The sequence below is a fragment of the Odocoileus virginianus genome, chromosome 10, assembly GCF_023699985.2.
Source record: "Odocoileus virginianus isolate 20LAN1187 ecotype Illinois chromosome 10, Ovbor_1.2, whole genome shotgun sequence".
Classification (NCBI taxonomy): domain Eukaryota; kingdom Metazoa; phylum Chordata; class Mammalia; order Artiodactyla; family Cervidae; genus Odocoileus; species Odocoileus virginianus.
The window spans coordinates 6,376,831-6,393,636 of NC_069683.1; the positions used below are offsets into that span (position 1 = coordinate 6,376,831).

A 16,806-nucleotide genomic window follows, 5' to 3' on the forward strand; every position below is an offset into this window, starting at 1 on the left:
TTGTATTTCCTTAATAGGATCATTCCTGTAAGAGGGCCTGGCCCAGGCCTGCCAGGGGTACCTTAAAGCTTCTGGACAGACCTGAGGAGTCAGCCTCTCTTCTGGATCCCTCTTCCACTGGCCAATTCAACGTGGAACAAGGAATCATCCAACTTTCCTCCCCTTCCTGGTCATCTGGCCCAGAGAACCTGTTTGTCTTAGAGGTGGGGACAGGTTCCTCTGCCTTATGCCACCTCAGTTTTTCAGACAAGGTGTGGCAGAACAAGCAATGGACCAAGACCTTTTATACTAGATGAAAACAACCACCCATTGTAAAGGTGAGAGCTGAAAAGGAGTTCAGAGTGCTTTAATTCTACCTCTGAACTATACCCCTCTCAGAAACCACTCTGCCACCACACCCAGTACATATATATCATTAAGTTCCTCCCTGGCCCCTGGAGAACCTTCCTAGAAAGGTCATCACTGCCTGTCCTGAAGTCTGTCCACTTTATTCCAGTAAACTTACCCCCATTTAACTTTCTCCCCACTTCAATTCATCCCCAGACTTCTCAAAGAACATTTCTGCTAGAGAGAAAAGATGAGTTTTTAGGGAGCTTGGAGAAAATGAGTTAAAACTAAGTCATTGGGCCAACCTAGATGGCCGGTAAGTCACCAACCTATGAAGATACATCCCTGCCCAGTTCAGACGTGGGCCTCACCTCTCTCTCATGGATCACTGTACCCCATCTCTGGGTCCCCTTCCTCCACTGTTTCCCTCTCCAGCATCCATACCACACATGGCCTGCTACAACGGACTCTTGAAAACAGGTATGGACTTGTTAAAACTCCAAAGGATCAAGTTAAAACTTCAGGTTCAAGGTCCTGTCTCAGGAATCTCTAATTTATCTTTGCATCCTCAGCTCCCAATATTTACTCTGCCAACCACATTAAACTTGGAATGTTCCCCAGCCATGTCCTGTTTATCCCCACCTCTGTACCTCTGCCCAGACTGCCCTCTCTCTCTCCACTGCTCCTTACCTGCTGGGAAAACCCCCAAACCCATGTGGTAGGTTAAATATGGCCACACATTTTTGGAACTTACATCTTGGCTGGTGTTGGGACTTGCTTTGACCAACAGAATGTGGTGAAAATGACATGATACAAGTTCTGATGCCCAGGCCTCAGGAGGCCTGTAGCCTCCACTGGGACAATCTTGGAACCCCGAGACCAACATGCCATGACAAAGCCCAGGACAAAAGAGTGCAGGAGAGCAAGGCCAGTGCCCCAGTTTCTAGCTTACACATTAGCTGAACAGAGCCATGTGAAAGACAGCCCAGGTGGGTCCACCAAAAGAACCTCCCAGGTAACACAGAATCTTGAGAAATAAAAATACTGGTTGTTTTAAGCATTTGTTTAATGCTTGGGATAGTTTCTTACATAGCAGTAGATAACAGATACAATGCAGTTCTAATGCGAAGTAACCTCTGTCAAGTTTCCCAGTCAAGAACCTTCTCTAAGTGCCCCGAAGTGTTTTCTACACATCATATCACTTTATAGTCATTTACTATCTGGCTCGCCCGAGATACACTGAGCTCTGAGGATGAGGTCCGAATCTGATTCAGCCTCCCTCCCAACCACTCATGGTGCCATGCTCAGTACTCTCAGATACCATGAATGTGTCTAGCAGGTATGCCTAGATGAACATTTCACATGCAAATTACTCAACAAAGATTTTTAAAACACATCTTATATTAACAGAACAGGTCCTAGGCCCTGGAATTCCTCTCAGTCTAGCAGGAAAACTGCTCATTACAATACAGCTTTGAAGTGTTGGAGGCAAGTGTATTGCTGGAGTGTACAAGGCAACTGGTAGGTGGGGGAGTCAAGAAAACCCCTAGAAGAAATGACGTTTAGCCTCATCATAAAGGGTGAGCAAGCTGTCACTGTTGGAAGGAAGCTTGTGGTCATGTCCCCACCCCCTACCCCCCTTATCCAAGGGAGGAGGGATGCATGGATTGGTCAGGTTCACAAACACAGTCCGGGAGGTGGGGCCTCAGCTTGTGAATGAGAAAAGGGGGTTTAAGGTTGGTCCCAGTCTGGGGATGACTCCTGTCTATTTCTTCTCTCTCAGACATTCAAGGTAAGATGGGGACTTGGGCTTCTTCCTATTAACAAGGAGGTGCATTTTCTGCCCCTCCCTGCCCCACTGTCCTTAGAGTGCTAACCAGAGGGCAGCCAAGCGAACAGGAACCAGGGCAAAGCCCCAGGGTTAGGGCTCTATGTTGGGTGCTGGGGCCAAAAGTAATAAAAGGTGTGTTCACCTGCCATATCTGTGGTCCATATTCAGGAATACCTTGGGGTGGTAGGGGGCTGGAGGAATCTATGTTCCAGTCATCTGCCACTTGGCATCAAACCAGAGGAGAGAAAAACCAACAGGAACTTTTCCTGTTCCCAGGAAAGTAAGGCAGATAATCCCAGATGGAGTGAAGAGAATTAAACATGAGGAGCGATGAGTGAGAAAGGAGCACAGAAAGAAGCTCACAAAGGAACACTATACAGTCCTGCGTGAGAAGGCTGGACCTAACTCACAAAAGATGACCTGCTTTGCCCCATAAACATTCCTGTGTTAGCCAACTGCTGACGTTCCTAGGGTACTCACTACATGCCAGGCATGGTTCTAAGTGCCTTACACCAATCAACTCATAATACCCTGGGAGGATTTGTATCTCATATATCCTCTGTGACAAATAACTTGCCCAAGGTCCCCAAATGAGGAACCTGAGGTTCAAAAATTTCAACTAAGTGGCAGGTCTGTCCTCTTTGACCAACTTTGCTACTCAGAAGCTGTGGTATCTATCAACATTGATAGGACTTCCCTGGCGGTTCAGTAGTTAAGACTCTGCACTTCCAATGCAGGGGGTGCAGGTGCAATCCCTGGTTGGGAAACTAAGATCCCACATACCTTGTGGCACAGCCAGAAAATTTAAAAATGAAACAACAACAACATAAAACTGTGATATAGGTTCTGTTGAGATGGACTTACCAGGAGGCATCCTGCTGGAGGTGGTATTTGAAGGACAAAGGATCAGGGCCGGCAGAGGCTATGAGAGCTTAAAGTGCGGGGACTTCATAGTGCCTAGAAAAGTGGATGGGGAGTAGGGAGGAATCCATGAAAAAGAATCGCAGAGAACGTCCCCAGAGCTTCACAATGTCAGCACCCAAGAACAGATGGTCAGCAAACCAGCACCACCATTAGGAACAGGAACCGGCTCAACCTTGTCCTTAGTTTCCTATCAAAAGTTGGCCAAGATCCAAGTTCCTGAATCAGCTTTATCAAAGTAAATGCAGGTTCAGTGAGACAAGAATTACTGTTCAAAGTCTACTATGTGAGACTATTCTCCTTCTAGAAACAATTGTGGACAGAAAGAGGAGATAGAGAATGCTTTTTAATTGTTTTCTAAAACTAGTATTTGTATGGTACTCTAGCACTGACAGTATTATTTCCTTGCTCTAGATTTTACTGAGAGATTATTGTTAACTCTTCAACTTTTCAGAGGAGAAAACTGAAACCTAGAAGGTTAACACATTTATACAAAGTCACACAGCTAATGAAAGCTGGGATTCACACCCAAGTTATTCAGACTCCAAATTCTATCCTCATTCATTCTTTTACTCTTTCATTCATTGGGGGGAAAAGGTATTGCATCCCCTGAATGTTCCAAGTACAGGACTAGTCACTGAGCATACTTTCATGATAAAATAGCTTATTTTCTGTTTCTCTTTTTTCAGTGCATTAAACACTGAAGCAGGAATCCATGAAAAGGAAACTACATCTAGTATTTCTCATGGGATTTAGTGATTACAGTTTTTTCAAGGTTCTCTCACTTTTATTTGTAGCTAACTCCTGCCATTATTTCATGGAACACCTGCTCTGTGCCCATCTTGGGCTGGATATTGTGTATGGACTGTAACAACCAGGCATGAGACTACAGTTTGATCCAGTAATATCTACTATGTGCAAACAACTCAATCTGAGAATATTTACTGGGCACATTACCTGGGCAAATTATTCATTCAATAATATTTATTGGTACCTCTGATAATCATAATAGCTAATATTTACTGAACATTTGAATCCTATGGACAGAGGAGCCTGGTGGGCTGCTGTCCATAGGGTCGCACAGAGTCGGACATGACTGAAGCGACTTAGCATGCATGCATGCATTGGAGAAGGAAATGGCAACCCATTCTAGTGTTCTTGCCTGGAGAATCCCAGGGACAGATGAGCCTGGTGGGCTGCCATCTATGGAGTCACAGAGTCAGACACGACTGAAGTGACTTAGCAGCAGAAGCAGCAGCAACTGAACACTTACTATCCGCCAAGTACTATGCTAAATTCTTTACAGACATTATCATTTAAATATCTCAATGATTTTTAAAATATTTACTTTTATTTGGTTGCACTAGGTCTTAGTTGGGGCATGTGGGATCTTCAATCTTCATTGCAGCACATGGGATCTAGTCCCCTGACCAGGGACTGAACCCAAACCCCTGCAATGGAAGCACAGAGTCTTCCACTTCCAGTCTTAACTACTTCCAATCTTAACCACTGGACCAACAGGGGAGTCCCAGTAACTCTTAAGAGGTAGCAATTTGACAGCTTAAATCAACTGGCTCAGCACATGCAGTTAGAAAGTGGCAGAGGCAGAATTTGAACTAGGCAGCCAGTATTTTCCCCCAGTATACTGTCCCAACTCCCACCCTGGGAAGGGCAGGAGGGAGACAGTAGTGAACAACACAGATGCCATCCCTGCCCTCAGGGTGCTTACCGACTAGGAGGGAAGATAAATTTTGAACAAATAACCCCCCCCAAGGACATACCTGTTCAAGTGGAAGTAGAGGGTGAGGAGACCATTAAACAGGTGAGGGAGAGAAAGGGAGGTCCATCCCAGCAGTGGAACAGCATGAGGGAAAGCTCCAAGGCAGAAAGAGGATGGCAGTCCCAAGCTGTGATTCGACTACGGCCAGGGCAGATGGATGACAGTGAGGAGCTGTAGAAAAGAGCATGGGGAGTGGCCTGTAAACTTACATTGTTCGAGTTATCCCAGCTGCTCTAAAGGACAGATCAACTGAGAGCAAGAAAGTGTGCGGCGAGACCAAGCAGAAGGTTCATCTGAGCAGCAGATGCTAGCTTAGATTAGCCTGTTGATAGTGGGAATGGAAGGGGACAGACTGATCAAATATTTAGGAGTTAGGATTTACCAGGCTTGGGGGGGTGGGGGCGAGGTGAGTGAAAGGAGGGGGATAGATTACAATTTGGGGCTTGAACAACTCAGTGGGGGTGGAACTCTAGGAAGGAAGACCAGAGTTCAGGTTGTATCTGAGGTGGCTGTGGACCACCATACAGAGCTGGTAAGTAATAGGCGGTTGATTGGACATATGGTTCTGGAGCTTGGAGGTGCTAAAAGCAAAGGAAATCAGCTTGCACAAAGGTGAAAAGAGTGTCTAGGACAGAGCCCTGGAGGAGTCCCCCTGGCCCCGCACCATTAAAAGACGATAGAAAGGAAGAAAGGAGCAAAGACAGCTGCGAGACATGCTTAAAGAGGGAGGAGGAAAGCCAGGAGAGAGTGGTGTTCCTGAAATACGGAGCAGTGTGTTCAAGAAGGGCAGGGCCTGGTGTGACTGAATTTAGCAGGCAGTAAATACAGGTAAGGTTGTTGTGATCTGGGATTTGTCCTGAGGTGTCCCCATGAAGGCAGGGCTTGAGGTTCACCCAGGCAGACCGGGGGATTTGGATACACACAGGAGAGGGCCTGACCTGGTATGTGTGGGGAAAAGAAACTAACACCAGCAGATAGAAATAGAAAGAGGTGGGGCCAGAGGATGAAGAGGGTAAAGAATTGGTGCCATTCACTGACTGGCTAGTTCAAGCTCATTTAATGCTCTAAACTACTGTGCGTGGGAGGAGCTACCAACCCTTTGGTAGAGAGAACACTCAGCGCTAGAGATCTGAAATGACTTGTTCAAGATGATACATGGAAGTGGTGATGACTGAATTCTAACCTGAGTCTGAGTCCAGGACTGTCACCTCATGCCTCCTTGACTGTGGTGGCAAGGAGGGAAATAGGTCACAGAGGGTCAGGGCTCAACAAGGGTAGAGAGGAGGGAATAGGCCTGGAGAGATCTGGATGTAGTTTCAACAAGGTGTGGAAAGTAGGTGTAAGCTGAGGGTGGGGTAGACAGTCAGGGTATTTAGTTGGAGCAACTGAGCAGAAAGAGGTTCCAGTCATTGAAGAGGATTCACAGGGAAGACAAAGGCTTTGACTTGGACTTGATGAGCCCGCCCGGCCTACACGAGTGACAACCAGAGGTAGATGTCAGGAGGTGAAAAGATACACAGATTTGAACGTCAGAAAACTCTAGACTGTGGGAGATACGATAAGCTTCAGTACGCTTTTTTACCTTCTTAACAACAAAGTTGAGAAGGGGCTGGTTCTGGAAGAGACGCGACAGGGGATGGGCGTCATTCTGCTGATTCAAAGACTACTCCAAGCTCACTTTGATTGGTTCCCCCCACAGATGACCTTTCCCCGCCACAGGTCCCTGAAACCCAAGATCCTGACCTGCCTTCTGGTGGGTTTGAGTTTCTCCCTCCTGCATCACTGGTTCCTCGGAGCCCCCAGGTTTCAACAGGAGCAGAGATCGGATGGGTTCCAGCAGGTGACCCAAGTGGCCACGTCGCCGTCCAGCCCAGGGCCTCCGTGCGTGGCCAACGCCTCGGCGAACGCCACGGCTGACTTTGAGAAGCTGCCCGCGCGCATCCAAGACTTCCTGCGGTACCGCCACTGCCGCCACTTTCCGCTGCTCTGGGACGCGCCGGCCAAGTGTAGGGGCAGCCGCGGGCCCTTCCTGCTGCTGGCCGTGAAGTCGTCGCCGGCCAACTTCGAGCGGCGCGAGCTCATCCGCCGCACGTGGGGGCAGGAGCGCAGCTACGGCGGGCGGCAGGTGCGCCGCCTCTTCCTGCTGGGTACGCCCGCCCCCGAGGACGCCGAGCGCGCAGAGCAGCTGGCGGAGCTGGCCGCGCTGGAGGCGCATGAGCATGGCGACGTGCTGCAGTGGGCCTTCACCGACACCTTCCTCAACCTCACGCTCAAGCACGTGCACCTGCTCGACTGGCTGGAGGCCCGCTGCCCGCACGCGCGCTTCCTTCTCAGCGGCGACGACGACGTCTTCGTGCACACGGCCAACGTGCTCCGCTTCCTGGAGGCAAAGTCGCCCGACCGCCACCTCTTCACCGGGCAGCTCATGAGCGGCTCCGTGCCCATCCGCGAGAGCTGGAGCAAGTACTTCGTGCCCCCGCAGCTCTTCCCCGGGTCCGTCTACCCCGTGTACTGCAGCGGCGGCGGCTTCCTCCTGTCCCGCCACACGGTCCAGGCCCTGCGCCAGGCCGCCCGCCACACCCCACTCTTCCCCATCGACGACGCCTACATGGGCATGTGTCTGGAGCGCGTCGGCCTGAAGCCCAGCGGCCACGACGGCATCCGGCCTTTCGGCGTGCAGCTGCCCGGCGCCCGGCAGCCCTCCTTCGACCCTTGCATGTACCGCGAGCTGCTGCTGGTGCACCGCTTCGCGCCCTATGAGATGCTGCTCATGTGGAAGGCGCTGCACGACCCGAGGCTGAGCTGTCACCGGGGTCACAGGGTCTCTTGAGGCTGGGAGGTCAGTGTGGGGGTGCCGTGGGGGTCAGTCGTGAGCAAACTAGGAAAGGCAGTGACTGGGGAATCTGGGAAGACAGTATTGAGAAAGCCTTTGGAATGTCAATGTTAAGGGGTCGTGTTTGGGGGATGGGGCATCTGATTAGTAAGTCTGAAGGACAGCGATTAGCGAGTGAGCTGGGAGAGACCCAGGTTCCATTCCTGGGTCCGGAAGATCCCCTGGAGGAGGACGTGGCAACTACTCCAGTATTCTTGCCTGGAGAATCCCATGGACAGAGGAGCCTGGTGGGCTATGGTCCACACAGTCGCAAAGAATCGAACACGACTGAAGTCACTCACAGGCACACAAGGGCACCTAGAGTCTGTTGTGAACCAAACCTCCATTGGAGGTGGGGGCTGGGGGGTCGGGTCAGTAACCAGACTCTGAGGATCAGGCTGTGGTCCTGACTTCAGGAGCTGCCAGTTGTTGGCAAAGTACAAAAATCAAAACAGCTTGAAAATGAGGCAGAAATGTGTGCTGTCAAGGCCCCAACTATGTAAGATGGACAAGAAGGGCTGAGCGTCAAGGAAGAAAGCCTGGATGAGAAGCCAGGAGCCTGACCTGATGCCTTCCCTGCCCTCAGGAGGAGGTCCAGTCTTCCCCCCGCCGTGGACCCCCTCTGGCATAACCATGTACTTTGTCACTTGGTCGGGCCCTCTCCCAGCCCTGCATCTTTGCAAGCTTTGATCCCTTTACTGGAAGTGTCCACCAGCCATCACTGGCCAAGTCTCTCGTCTGGATGAGGAGGCCTGCAAGGGGCTGGGGAGCTGTCCACCGAATTCTGTTACCCCCTTCCTCCTGGGCACACACGTAAACTATACTTCCCAGACTCCCTTGAAGTGAGTTGTGGGCATGTGACCAGCCTGTCTTCATGTCTGTGTGTAGTCGTAAAGAAGACCCCTCCTGAACCCAGGCCTCACTTGTGCTCACTTTCTCCTTCCCCCTGATTGGCACATGGATGAGCCTATAACCTTGCAGATGCCTGGGTTCCTCAACCTTGGCACAATTGCCATTCTGAGTTCTTTGCTGTAAAGGGCTGTCCTGCGCTTTGGAGAACATTTAGTCATATTCCTGTCCTCTGGCTGCTAGATGCCAGCATCACACCCCAAGTTATAACAACCAAAAATATCTCTGAAGTTTGCCAAATGTACCCTGGTGAGTGGGGCTTCCCTGGTGGCTTAGATGGTAAAGAATCTGCCTGCAACGCAGGAGGCCGGGGCTCCATCCCTGGGTTGGGAAGATCCCCTGGAGAAGGAAATGGCTACCCCCTCCAGTATTCTGGCCTGGATGTTTCCACGGACAGAGGAGCCTGGCAGGCTACAGTCCATGGGGTTGCAAAGAATTGGACATGGCTGAGCGACTTTCACTTTCACCCTGGTGAGCAAAGTCACCTCTAGTGTGAACTGCTGACCTAGAGGAAGGCAGGAAAACAAGAGGGCTTCCTAGTTCACTGCAGGGAGCAGGGCTGCTTGTGGACTAACCTGGAATACTCAGCTCAAACTACTGAGAAGAACAAAATAAACTTTTATGTTTTTTGAGCCTCTTGGATTTTGTTGACACTTTGTTAGGGCAACCTTGGTAACGTCGTGTGTCCTCTCTGATCCCTGTTTCCACCCAACCAGACTGGCTGCTCCCAGAGGGAGGGACCATGTCTGAATCACGCCCAGTGATAACCCATGGAGGGAGGCCTGGCATCCCGCAGGCTTACTCTTGGCTTGGGAGGCGGAAGGAGCAGGAGGAAGAGGCACCGTCCAAGCAACCTTTCTACAGTCCTGGTCATGGATCCCCAGGAGCCATGGCCACTTGTCCCTTGCTGGCCTTCCTTATGAGCAGGGTCTGGCTCATAGTAAGTATTTCCTTAATGCTTTAGGGGTGAAAAAATGAATGGATGGTGCCCATCTGTCCCAGTGGTATGAACTGTATCCATCAGGACAGTGTACTAGTTTCCTATCATGGCTGTAACAAATTGCCACGGATTTTGGAGCTTAAAGACACATTCATAGTTATTATCTTATAGTCCTACATATCAGAAATCCAAAATGAGTCTTGCTGGGCTAAAAGTCAAGGTGTCAGGCCTGCATTCCTTCTGGAAGGTTCCAGGGCAGAATTTGTTCCCTGCCTCTTCCAACTTCTAGAGACTGCCCACGTTCCTTGGTTTGGGGCTTCCTTCCATCTCCAGAGGCAGCAGTCACATCACTCTGACCTCTGCTTCCCTTGGACCCATGTCTTCTGACTCTCCTACCTTCCCTTTCATTTATAAGGATTCTTGTGATCACACTGGGTCTGCCTGCATAATCCAAAATTATCTTTCTGTCTTAAAGTCCACCAATCAGCAACCTTCATTAATTCTTTTTTTCCCCCATGTAACCTAACATATCCATAGCTTTCAGGGATTAGGGCCTAGACATTTTTTTTGGTGGGGACATTATTTCACTTACCATCAGTCAGTCGATCAGTTCAATCACTCAGTCATGTCTGACTCTTTGTGACCCCAAGGACTGCAGCACACCAGGCCTCCCTGTCCATCACCAACTCCCAGAGTTTACTCAAACTCATGTCCATTGAGTCAGTGATGCCATCCAACCATTTCATCCTCTTTAGTCCCCTTCTCTTCCTGTCTTCAGTCTTTCCCAGCATCAGGGTCTTTTCATATGAGTCAGCTCTTCGCATCAGGTGGCCAAAGTATTGGAGTTTCAGCTTCAGCATCAGTCCTTCCAGTGAACACCCAGGACTGATCTCCTTTAGGATGGACTGATTGGATCTCCTTGCAGTCCAAGGGACTCTCAAGAGTCTTCTCCAACACCACAGTTCAAAAGCATCAATTCTTCTGTGCTCAGCTTTCTTTATAGTCCATCTCTCACATCCATACATGACCACTGGAAAAACCATAGTCTTGACTAGACAGGCCTTTGTTGACAAAGTAATGTCTCTGCTTTTTAATATGCTGTCTAGATTGGTCATGACTTTCCTTCCAAGGAGTAAGCGTCTTTTAATTTCATGGCTATAATCACCATCTGCAGTGATTTTGGAGCCATCAGTCAGTCAGTAGGTCAGCTACTGTTTCCACTGTTTGCCCATGTATTTGCCATGACGTGATGGGACCGGATGCCACAATCTTAGTTTTCTGAATGTTGAGCTTTAAGCCAACTTTTTCACTCTCCTTTTTCACTTTCATCAAGCGGCTCTTTAACAGACAAGAAAACAAGAATCCTGAGGCCAGGAGAGGACACCTCTGCATCTTTGGAAAAGTCTGAATTTTGTGCTTTGACAGCTTCCTCCCATTTCCCTGACAGTCAGATGGATTATCCCCACTTGATGGATAAAAAGATTTAAGAGTCCGGGACCTCACAGCTCAGAAGGATCAGAACACCTCATTTATAGGCCTACTTTGTCACTCTGGGTCCTGGTCAGCCCCTCTCGGAAGCTGAGCTGCTCCCACACCAGACCCAGCGAAGGCCCAGGGCACGCGCAGCCCTGGCACCTCTTGATGTCAGCCGGTTCGCTCCCCTCACCTGGCCCTGATCACCCGTCCCCACCAAGCCTGCCTGGCTCATAGGGCTCCTTTGAGATCCGCAGCCACCAGGGGGCGCGCCCTGCACACCATTTCCTCGCGGTGGCGGCGGCTGGTCCTTGAATCCGGAAACTCTGGGCCCTGGGGGTCTGCGCTGCCAACTCCCTTCGCCAGGCTAGCCTAGCTGACAAGAACCCCACGAGTAAGGAAAATGATACGCCTGTCTCACTAACAAACACAGATGCAAAATTCTACACGAAATGCTAATACACAATGTGGCAATATGTAAAAAGGATGACATAGCACCTAGACGGATTTATCTCAGAAATGTGAGGTGGGCCTAGCATTAGAAAAGGAATCAGAATATATGGATAAAATAGGAATATCCATCAATGTAGTAAATCGCATCAAGAGAAATATGAATTTCTCAGATGTGGGGCGGCTGGGGGGGGGGGCGGTTTGTGATAAAATTCAACATCCGTTTGTGATTTAAAGAAAATCTTAGTGAAAGGTGGAAGCATTTCCTTTGAGTCTGAAAAGACTACATGTGCCCATCATCACCACTGTTCAACTGTCCAAGGCTTGAGAGCACAGCAAGGTAAGGTAAAGGTTTAAAATGATACTGAGGTAATTCCCTGGCGGTCCACTGATTAGGCCTCTGCCCTTTCACTGCAGAGGAGTGGACAAAAAAAAAATTTTTTTTAATGATAATGACTTGAAAAAAAATTATGAAAACTTCAGAGGTTTGTAACCCTATTAGATCCCATTTCTCCATAAAATTAATGCTGTACTCCCTATCCTGAAATGAAATTCTTTGATAGTATTTTCAAAAAATGAATATAATTCTTTCATTGTAATATAAAGTGTTAATAAATAATATGTATTATGATGTGTAAATTCTTGGGCACAACTAACTCCCTTACAAATTTTCAAATCTCCCTCTAGGGGGCAGTACACCTCATTGAGAAACAGCCTACTTTAGAAAACCCACCAAAACACACAAATCCTACAGTTAATTGATTAAAATAATTTTAAAATGTGGCAATTTTTCCAGTACAAAATCAATGTACAAAAATCAATTTAATTTCTATATAGTAACAAGCAATCAGGGGAAGTCATTTTGTAAAAGTACCATTTATAGTAGAAATAAAAATACAAAAGTGAAAGTGAAAGTGAAAGTCACCCAGTCATGTCCAGCTCTTTGCGACCCCATGGACCATACAGTCCATGGGATCTTCAGGCCAGAATACTTGAGTGGGTAGCCTTTCCCTTCTCCAAGGGATCTTCCCAACCCAGGGATCGAACCCAGATCTCCCACATTGCAGACGAATTCTTTACCAGCTGAGCCACAAGGGAAGCCCCAAAGCAATCAGGAAAAGTCATTTTGCAAAAGTACCATTTATAGTAGAAATAAAAATATACCTAGGACTGAATCTAAAAGTGATGCAGTTAAGATATGTTAAAAATATATATGTCAAGGCTGTATACTTTCACCCTGCTTATTTAACTTATATGCAGAGTACATCATGCAAAATGCTGGGCTGGATGAAACACAAGCTGGAATCAAGATTGCTGGGAGAAATATCAATAACCTCAGATATGCAGATGACACCACACTTATGGCTGGAAAGCGAAGAGGAACTAAAGAGTCTCTTGATTAAAGTGAAAGAGGAGAGTGAAAAAACTGGCTTAAAACTCAACATTCAAAAAATCATGGCATCTGGTCCCATCACTTCATGGCAAATAGATAGGGGAACAATGGAAACAGTGACAGACTTTATTTTCTTGAGCTCCAAAATCACTGCAGTTGGAGACTGCAGCCATGAAATTAAAAGACGCTTGCTCCTGGGAACAAAAGCTATGACCAACCTGACAGAATATTAAAATGCAGACACATTACTTTGCCAACAAAGGTGCATCTAGTCGAAGCTATGATTTTTGCAGTAGTCATGTATGGATGTGAGAGTTGGACTATAAAGAAAACTGAACGCCGAAGAATTGATGCTTTCGAACTATGGTGTTGGAGAAGACTCTTGAGAGTCCCTTGGACAGCAAGGAGATCAAATCAGTCAATCCTAAAGAAAATCAGTCCTGAATATTCATTGGAAGGACTAATGCTGAAGCTGAAACTCCAATACTTTGGCCACCTGATTGGAAGAACTGACTCATCTGAAAAGACCCTGATGCTGGGAAAGATTGAAGGCAGGAAGAGAAGGGGAGGAAAGAGGATGAAATGGTTGGATGGCATCACTGACTTGATACTGACTTGATGGACAAGAGTTTGAGAGAACCCCGGGAGCTGGTGATGGAGATGGAAGCCTGGCGTGCTGCAGTCCATGGGATCGCAAAGAGTCGGACACGACTGAGCGACTGAAATGGACTGAATATTTATTTACTTTTGGTTGCACTAGGTCTTCTTTGCTGCGAGAGGGCTTTCTCTAGTTGCAGCAAGCAAGGGCTACTCTTCATTGTTTTGCATGGGTTTCTTGTTGCCATGGCTTCTTTTGTTGCAGAGCACAGACTCTAGGCACAAGCTTCAGTAGTTGCTGAATGTGGGCTCAGTAGTTGGGGCACAAGAGCTTAGTTGCTGCTTGCCATGTGGAATCTGCCAGACCTGGAATCTTCCAGACCTGAGATCAAACCCATGTCCCCTGCATTAGCAGGCAGATTCTTATCCACCAGGTAAGTCCTACACATCTTAATTAACATACAGAGATAGCATGTTACAAAGTACCTCCAAGCCCCTGAAATTCCCAGGGAACAGGGATTATTATTATTCCCATTGGGCAGATGTGGAGACTGAGGCCCAGGTAAATCAATGACCTGCCCAAAGTCACCAAGACTGCTGGACCCTGACTACTGCCCCAGGCACCATGCTGGACAGCCACCCAACCCAGAGCTGAAGCAGTTGCCTAAAGAGGCAAACAGCACCACCATCCCCTCACCCTGCCACAGCTAGAACATCATTTGTGTAAAATCTCCTCAGCCTTACCCATCTCAGCTGCACTTGGGAGCAGGAGGTGAAGGTTGAACTCAAAGGTAAGGCCCCACCTCAGTTTCATTTACAGGATGGTTCTGTAGGGATGATGACCCTCTTCTCCCCTCTAGCCAGACTCAGCCTGGCCTTGGAGTAACAAACAGGCCCACTGACCTGTTTTTCCAGCAGAACAGCTGTCTTTCCAGAAGGTTAGTTCTCATACTCCCAAGAACACAGAAACGATGTCAGTTTTTAAAATGTCTGTCTGTCTGTTTGTTTGTTTTTCCTTTACTCCTGGTGTCAAGTGTTTGGAGCTACAGGTAGGAGATTGGATGTGTGTTCTAGAAAGTTCATTTGGCTGTGGGACAAGGGATCTGAGGGGCGGGAGGGGTCCTGGGGGGAATGAGGAGGTGATGAGTAAGGGGTCTAGGAGAGAGGAAGAAGCGGGGGGAGTCCAGAGGTCTGGGGAGATGGAATGGGCAGGGCGTGAACTCTGAGGCGGGGGCCGTGGGAGGGGAGCGGGGTGCTTGTCAGGACTGACAGGAAGGCTGGCTCAGGTCTGGCCCTTGGGGTAGGGTGATGGGGCACGGAGGCGTCAATCATGGAAAAGCTCTGTGGGCCCTGCCCACGGAGAGTGAGTTGTCCTGGGAGTCTAGGGGGCTCGCAGGGCCCCTCACAGCACACACCAACCGCCTGGGGCCCTCCCTCCCTCACCCCACAGCTCCCCAGCATGCAGCAGAGGACAGGAAGCCCCGAGTGTCTTCAGAATATTCCACACTGGGTGTCAGCTACGCTCCCCTCCCCGCCCCCTTCCCGCCCCTGACCCCCTCCATAGCAGCCACGTGAGGACTGGAGGCCCTGCCGCAGGGCAAGACCCAGCTGACGGCTTCTGAAGCACCCCACCCCACCCCTGCATGAGCAGTTTTGGGCTCTGCACAGTGGGGAGAAGGGAGCCCCCCAAACTCTCAAAGATGAGAGACAGCTACCTGCATGGTCTGAGACTCCTGACACAGCACCCACCCCCCAGTCCTGGCTCACATGGGCGTCCAGGGGTCCTGCCACAGTGGGGCATGTGCTCCCTCTCACCCCTCAGGGCCCTCCCAGGTGCTAGAGTACCCAAACCTGCAACAAAATCCAGAAACTTCTTAAGCAAATGAGCTCCTGTCCCCAGCTGCCCCAGGGGAAGCCACCTTTTCCTGGCTTCCCTCTGGACCTCAATGTCTCTTAAGCCCCAGCCAGGACCCTCTGGGCACCCAGTTCAACAGTATAGCCCCCCTATTCCTCACCTCCCCCTCCCCACCTCCATGCTGAGCTGGGAGCTTAGAGCCACTTTGGGAGTCCACACTCTGCCCCAGGGAGGGCCAGGGGCAGGTACCACCTCCTCTGGGTCCCAGACAGTCCAGGAAAGACCCACACATCTTTACTCCCTGACCCCACCCACAGGTGCTGGCCTGGGCAGGACACCGGAGAGTCCAGGAACCACTGGATCCAGCTTCCCCTCCTTGGCAGGGGCTCTGGGCACCAGATCCACTTCAGCACCGTCTGTCTGCTGAGGCCGTGGGCAGTGTATTCCCACCAAGACGAGCTCCAGATCTGCAACTCACAGGGCTTGACACGGAGGATCAAGGGCCTCGTGCGTGTGCTCTGCGCTCTTTGGAAAACTGGTAGTTTCACATGGCTTCACTCCATGACCCAGTAATTCCATTCCTAGGTGTTTACCCAAGAGAATTGAAAACTTGTGTCACACAAACACTTGCAGTTGAATGTCCCTAACAGCATTATCCATAATAGGCCCAAGGTGGAAAAATTCCAAGTGTCCATCAAAGGATGAATAGATAAGCAAAATGTGGTAAATACACACAGAGGAACATTATGCAGCCATGAAAAGAAATGAAGTTCTGATTCATGCTACCATGTCAATAAACCATGAAAACAGTATGCTCGGTGAAAGAAGCTGGATTCTATTTATATGAAATGTCTAGATAGTCAAATCCATAGGGATAGAAAGCAAATGGGTGGATTTGTTTTCTTTCTTTCTTTCTTCCTTTTTTTTTGGTCACTCTGCATGTAGGATCTTAGTTTCCTGACCAGAGGTTAAATGCAGTGGCCCCTGCAGTGGAAGCGCAGAATCTTAACTACAACTTCGTGAATAAACTAAAATCCACTGAGTTTGATACTTTAAGGTGGTGATTTTTTATGGTATAAAAATCATCTCAATAATGGCATTTTAAAAGATACAGTCAGAAGAGAGACCTCCTTCCTCCCCTGTTCCTGTTCCTTTCCATCCCCTCTACCTTCTAGCCTGCCTCCATCACATCACTGTCTCATCTGTTTCTGTCCCGTTTCCTTTGCACAAAAGAGAGACAATTATATATGTTCTATAGGCTCTCCCTTATGTGAAGAAGACCACACTATATAGATGATCTTGGCTTTTGCTTTTCTTCACTTAATAGTCCTTGCTGAAATTCATGCCATACAAATCCAGAGATCTTGATCATTCTTTTTCTTTTCTTCCCCCCACCACCTTTTTTTTTTTTTTTTTTACAACTGCTAGTGCTCCTTTGTATAGATATGCTATGGTTTA

At 48.8% G+C, this 16,806-nt stretch overlaps 1 protein-coding gene and 1 long non-coding RNA gene across 2 annotated transcripts in view; one reads left to right on the forward strand and one right to left on the reverse strand.

The window, feature by feature from the left end:
* LOC110139598 (uncharacterized) overlaps positions 1 to 5,152 on the reverse strand; it is a 31,234-nt gene extending 26,082 nt beyond the window's left edge. Inside the window, exon 1 of the long non-coding RNA XR_011489858.1 lies at positions 4,861 to 5,152. This is a non-coding gene — a long non-coding RNA (uncharacterized lncRNA). The remainder of the gene's footprint in view (positions 1 to 4,860) is intronic.
* Positions 5,153 to 6,032: 880 nt separating this feature from the next.
* B3GNT6 (UDP-GlcNAc:betaGal beta-1,3-N-acetylglucosaminyltransferase 6) lies at positions 6,033 to 7,723 on the forward strand. Its single transcript, XM_070472950.1, has one exon. It carries the CDS (start codon positions 6,496 to 6,498, stop codon positions 7,687 to 7,689), a length of 1,194 nt encoding a protein of 397 aa, XP_070329051.1. The 5' UTR covers positions 6,033 to 6,495; the 3' UTR covers positions 7,690 to 7,723.
* Positions 7,724 to 16,806: the final 9,083 nt, after the last annotated feature.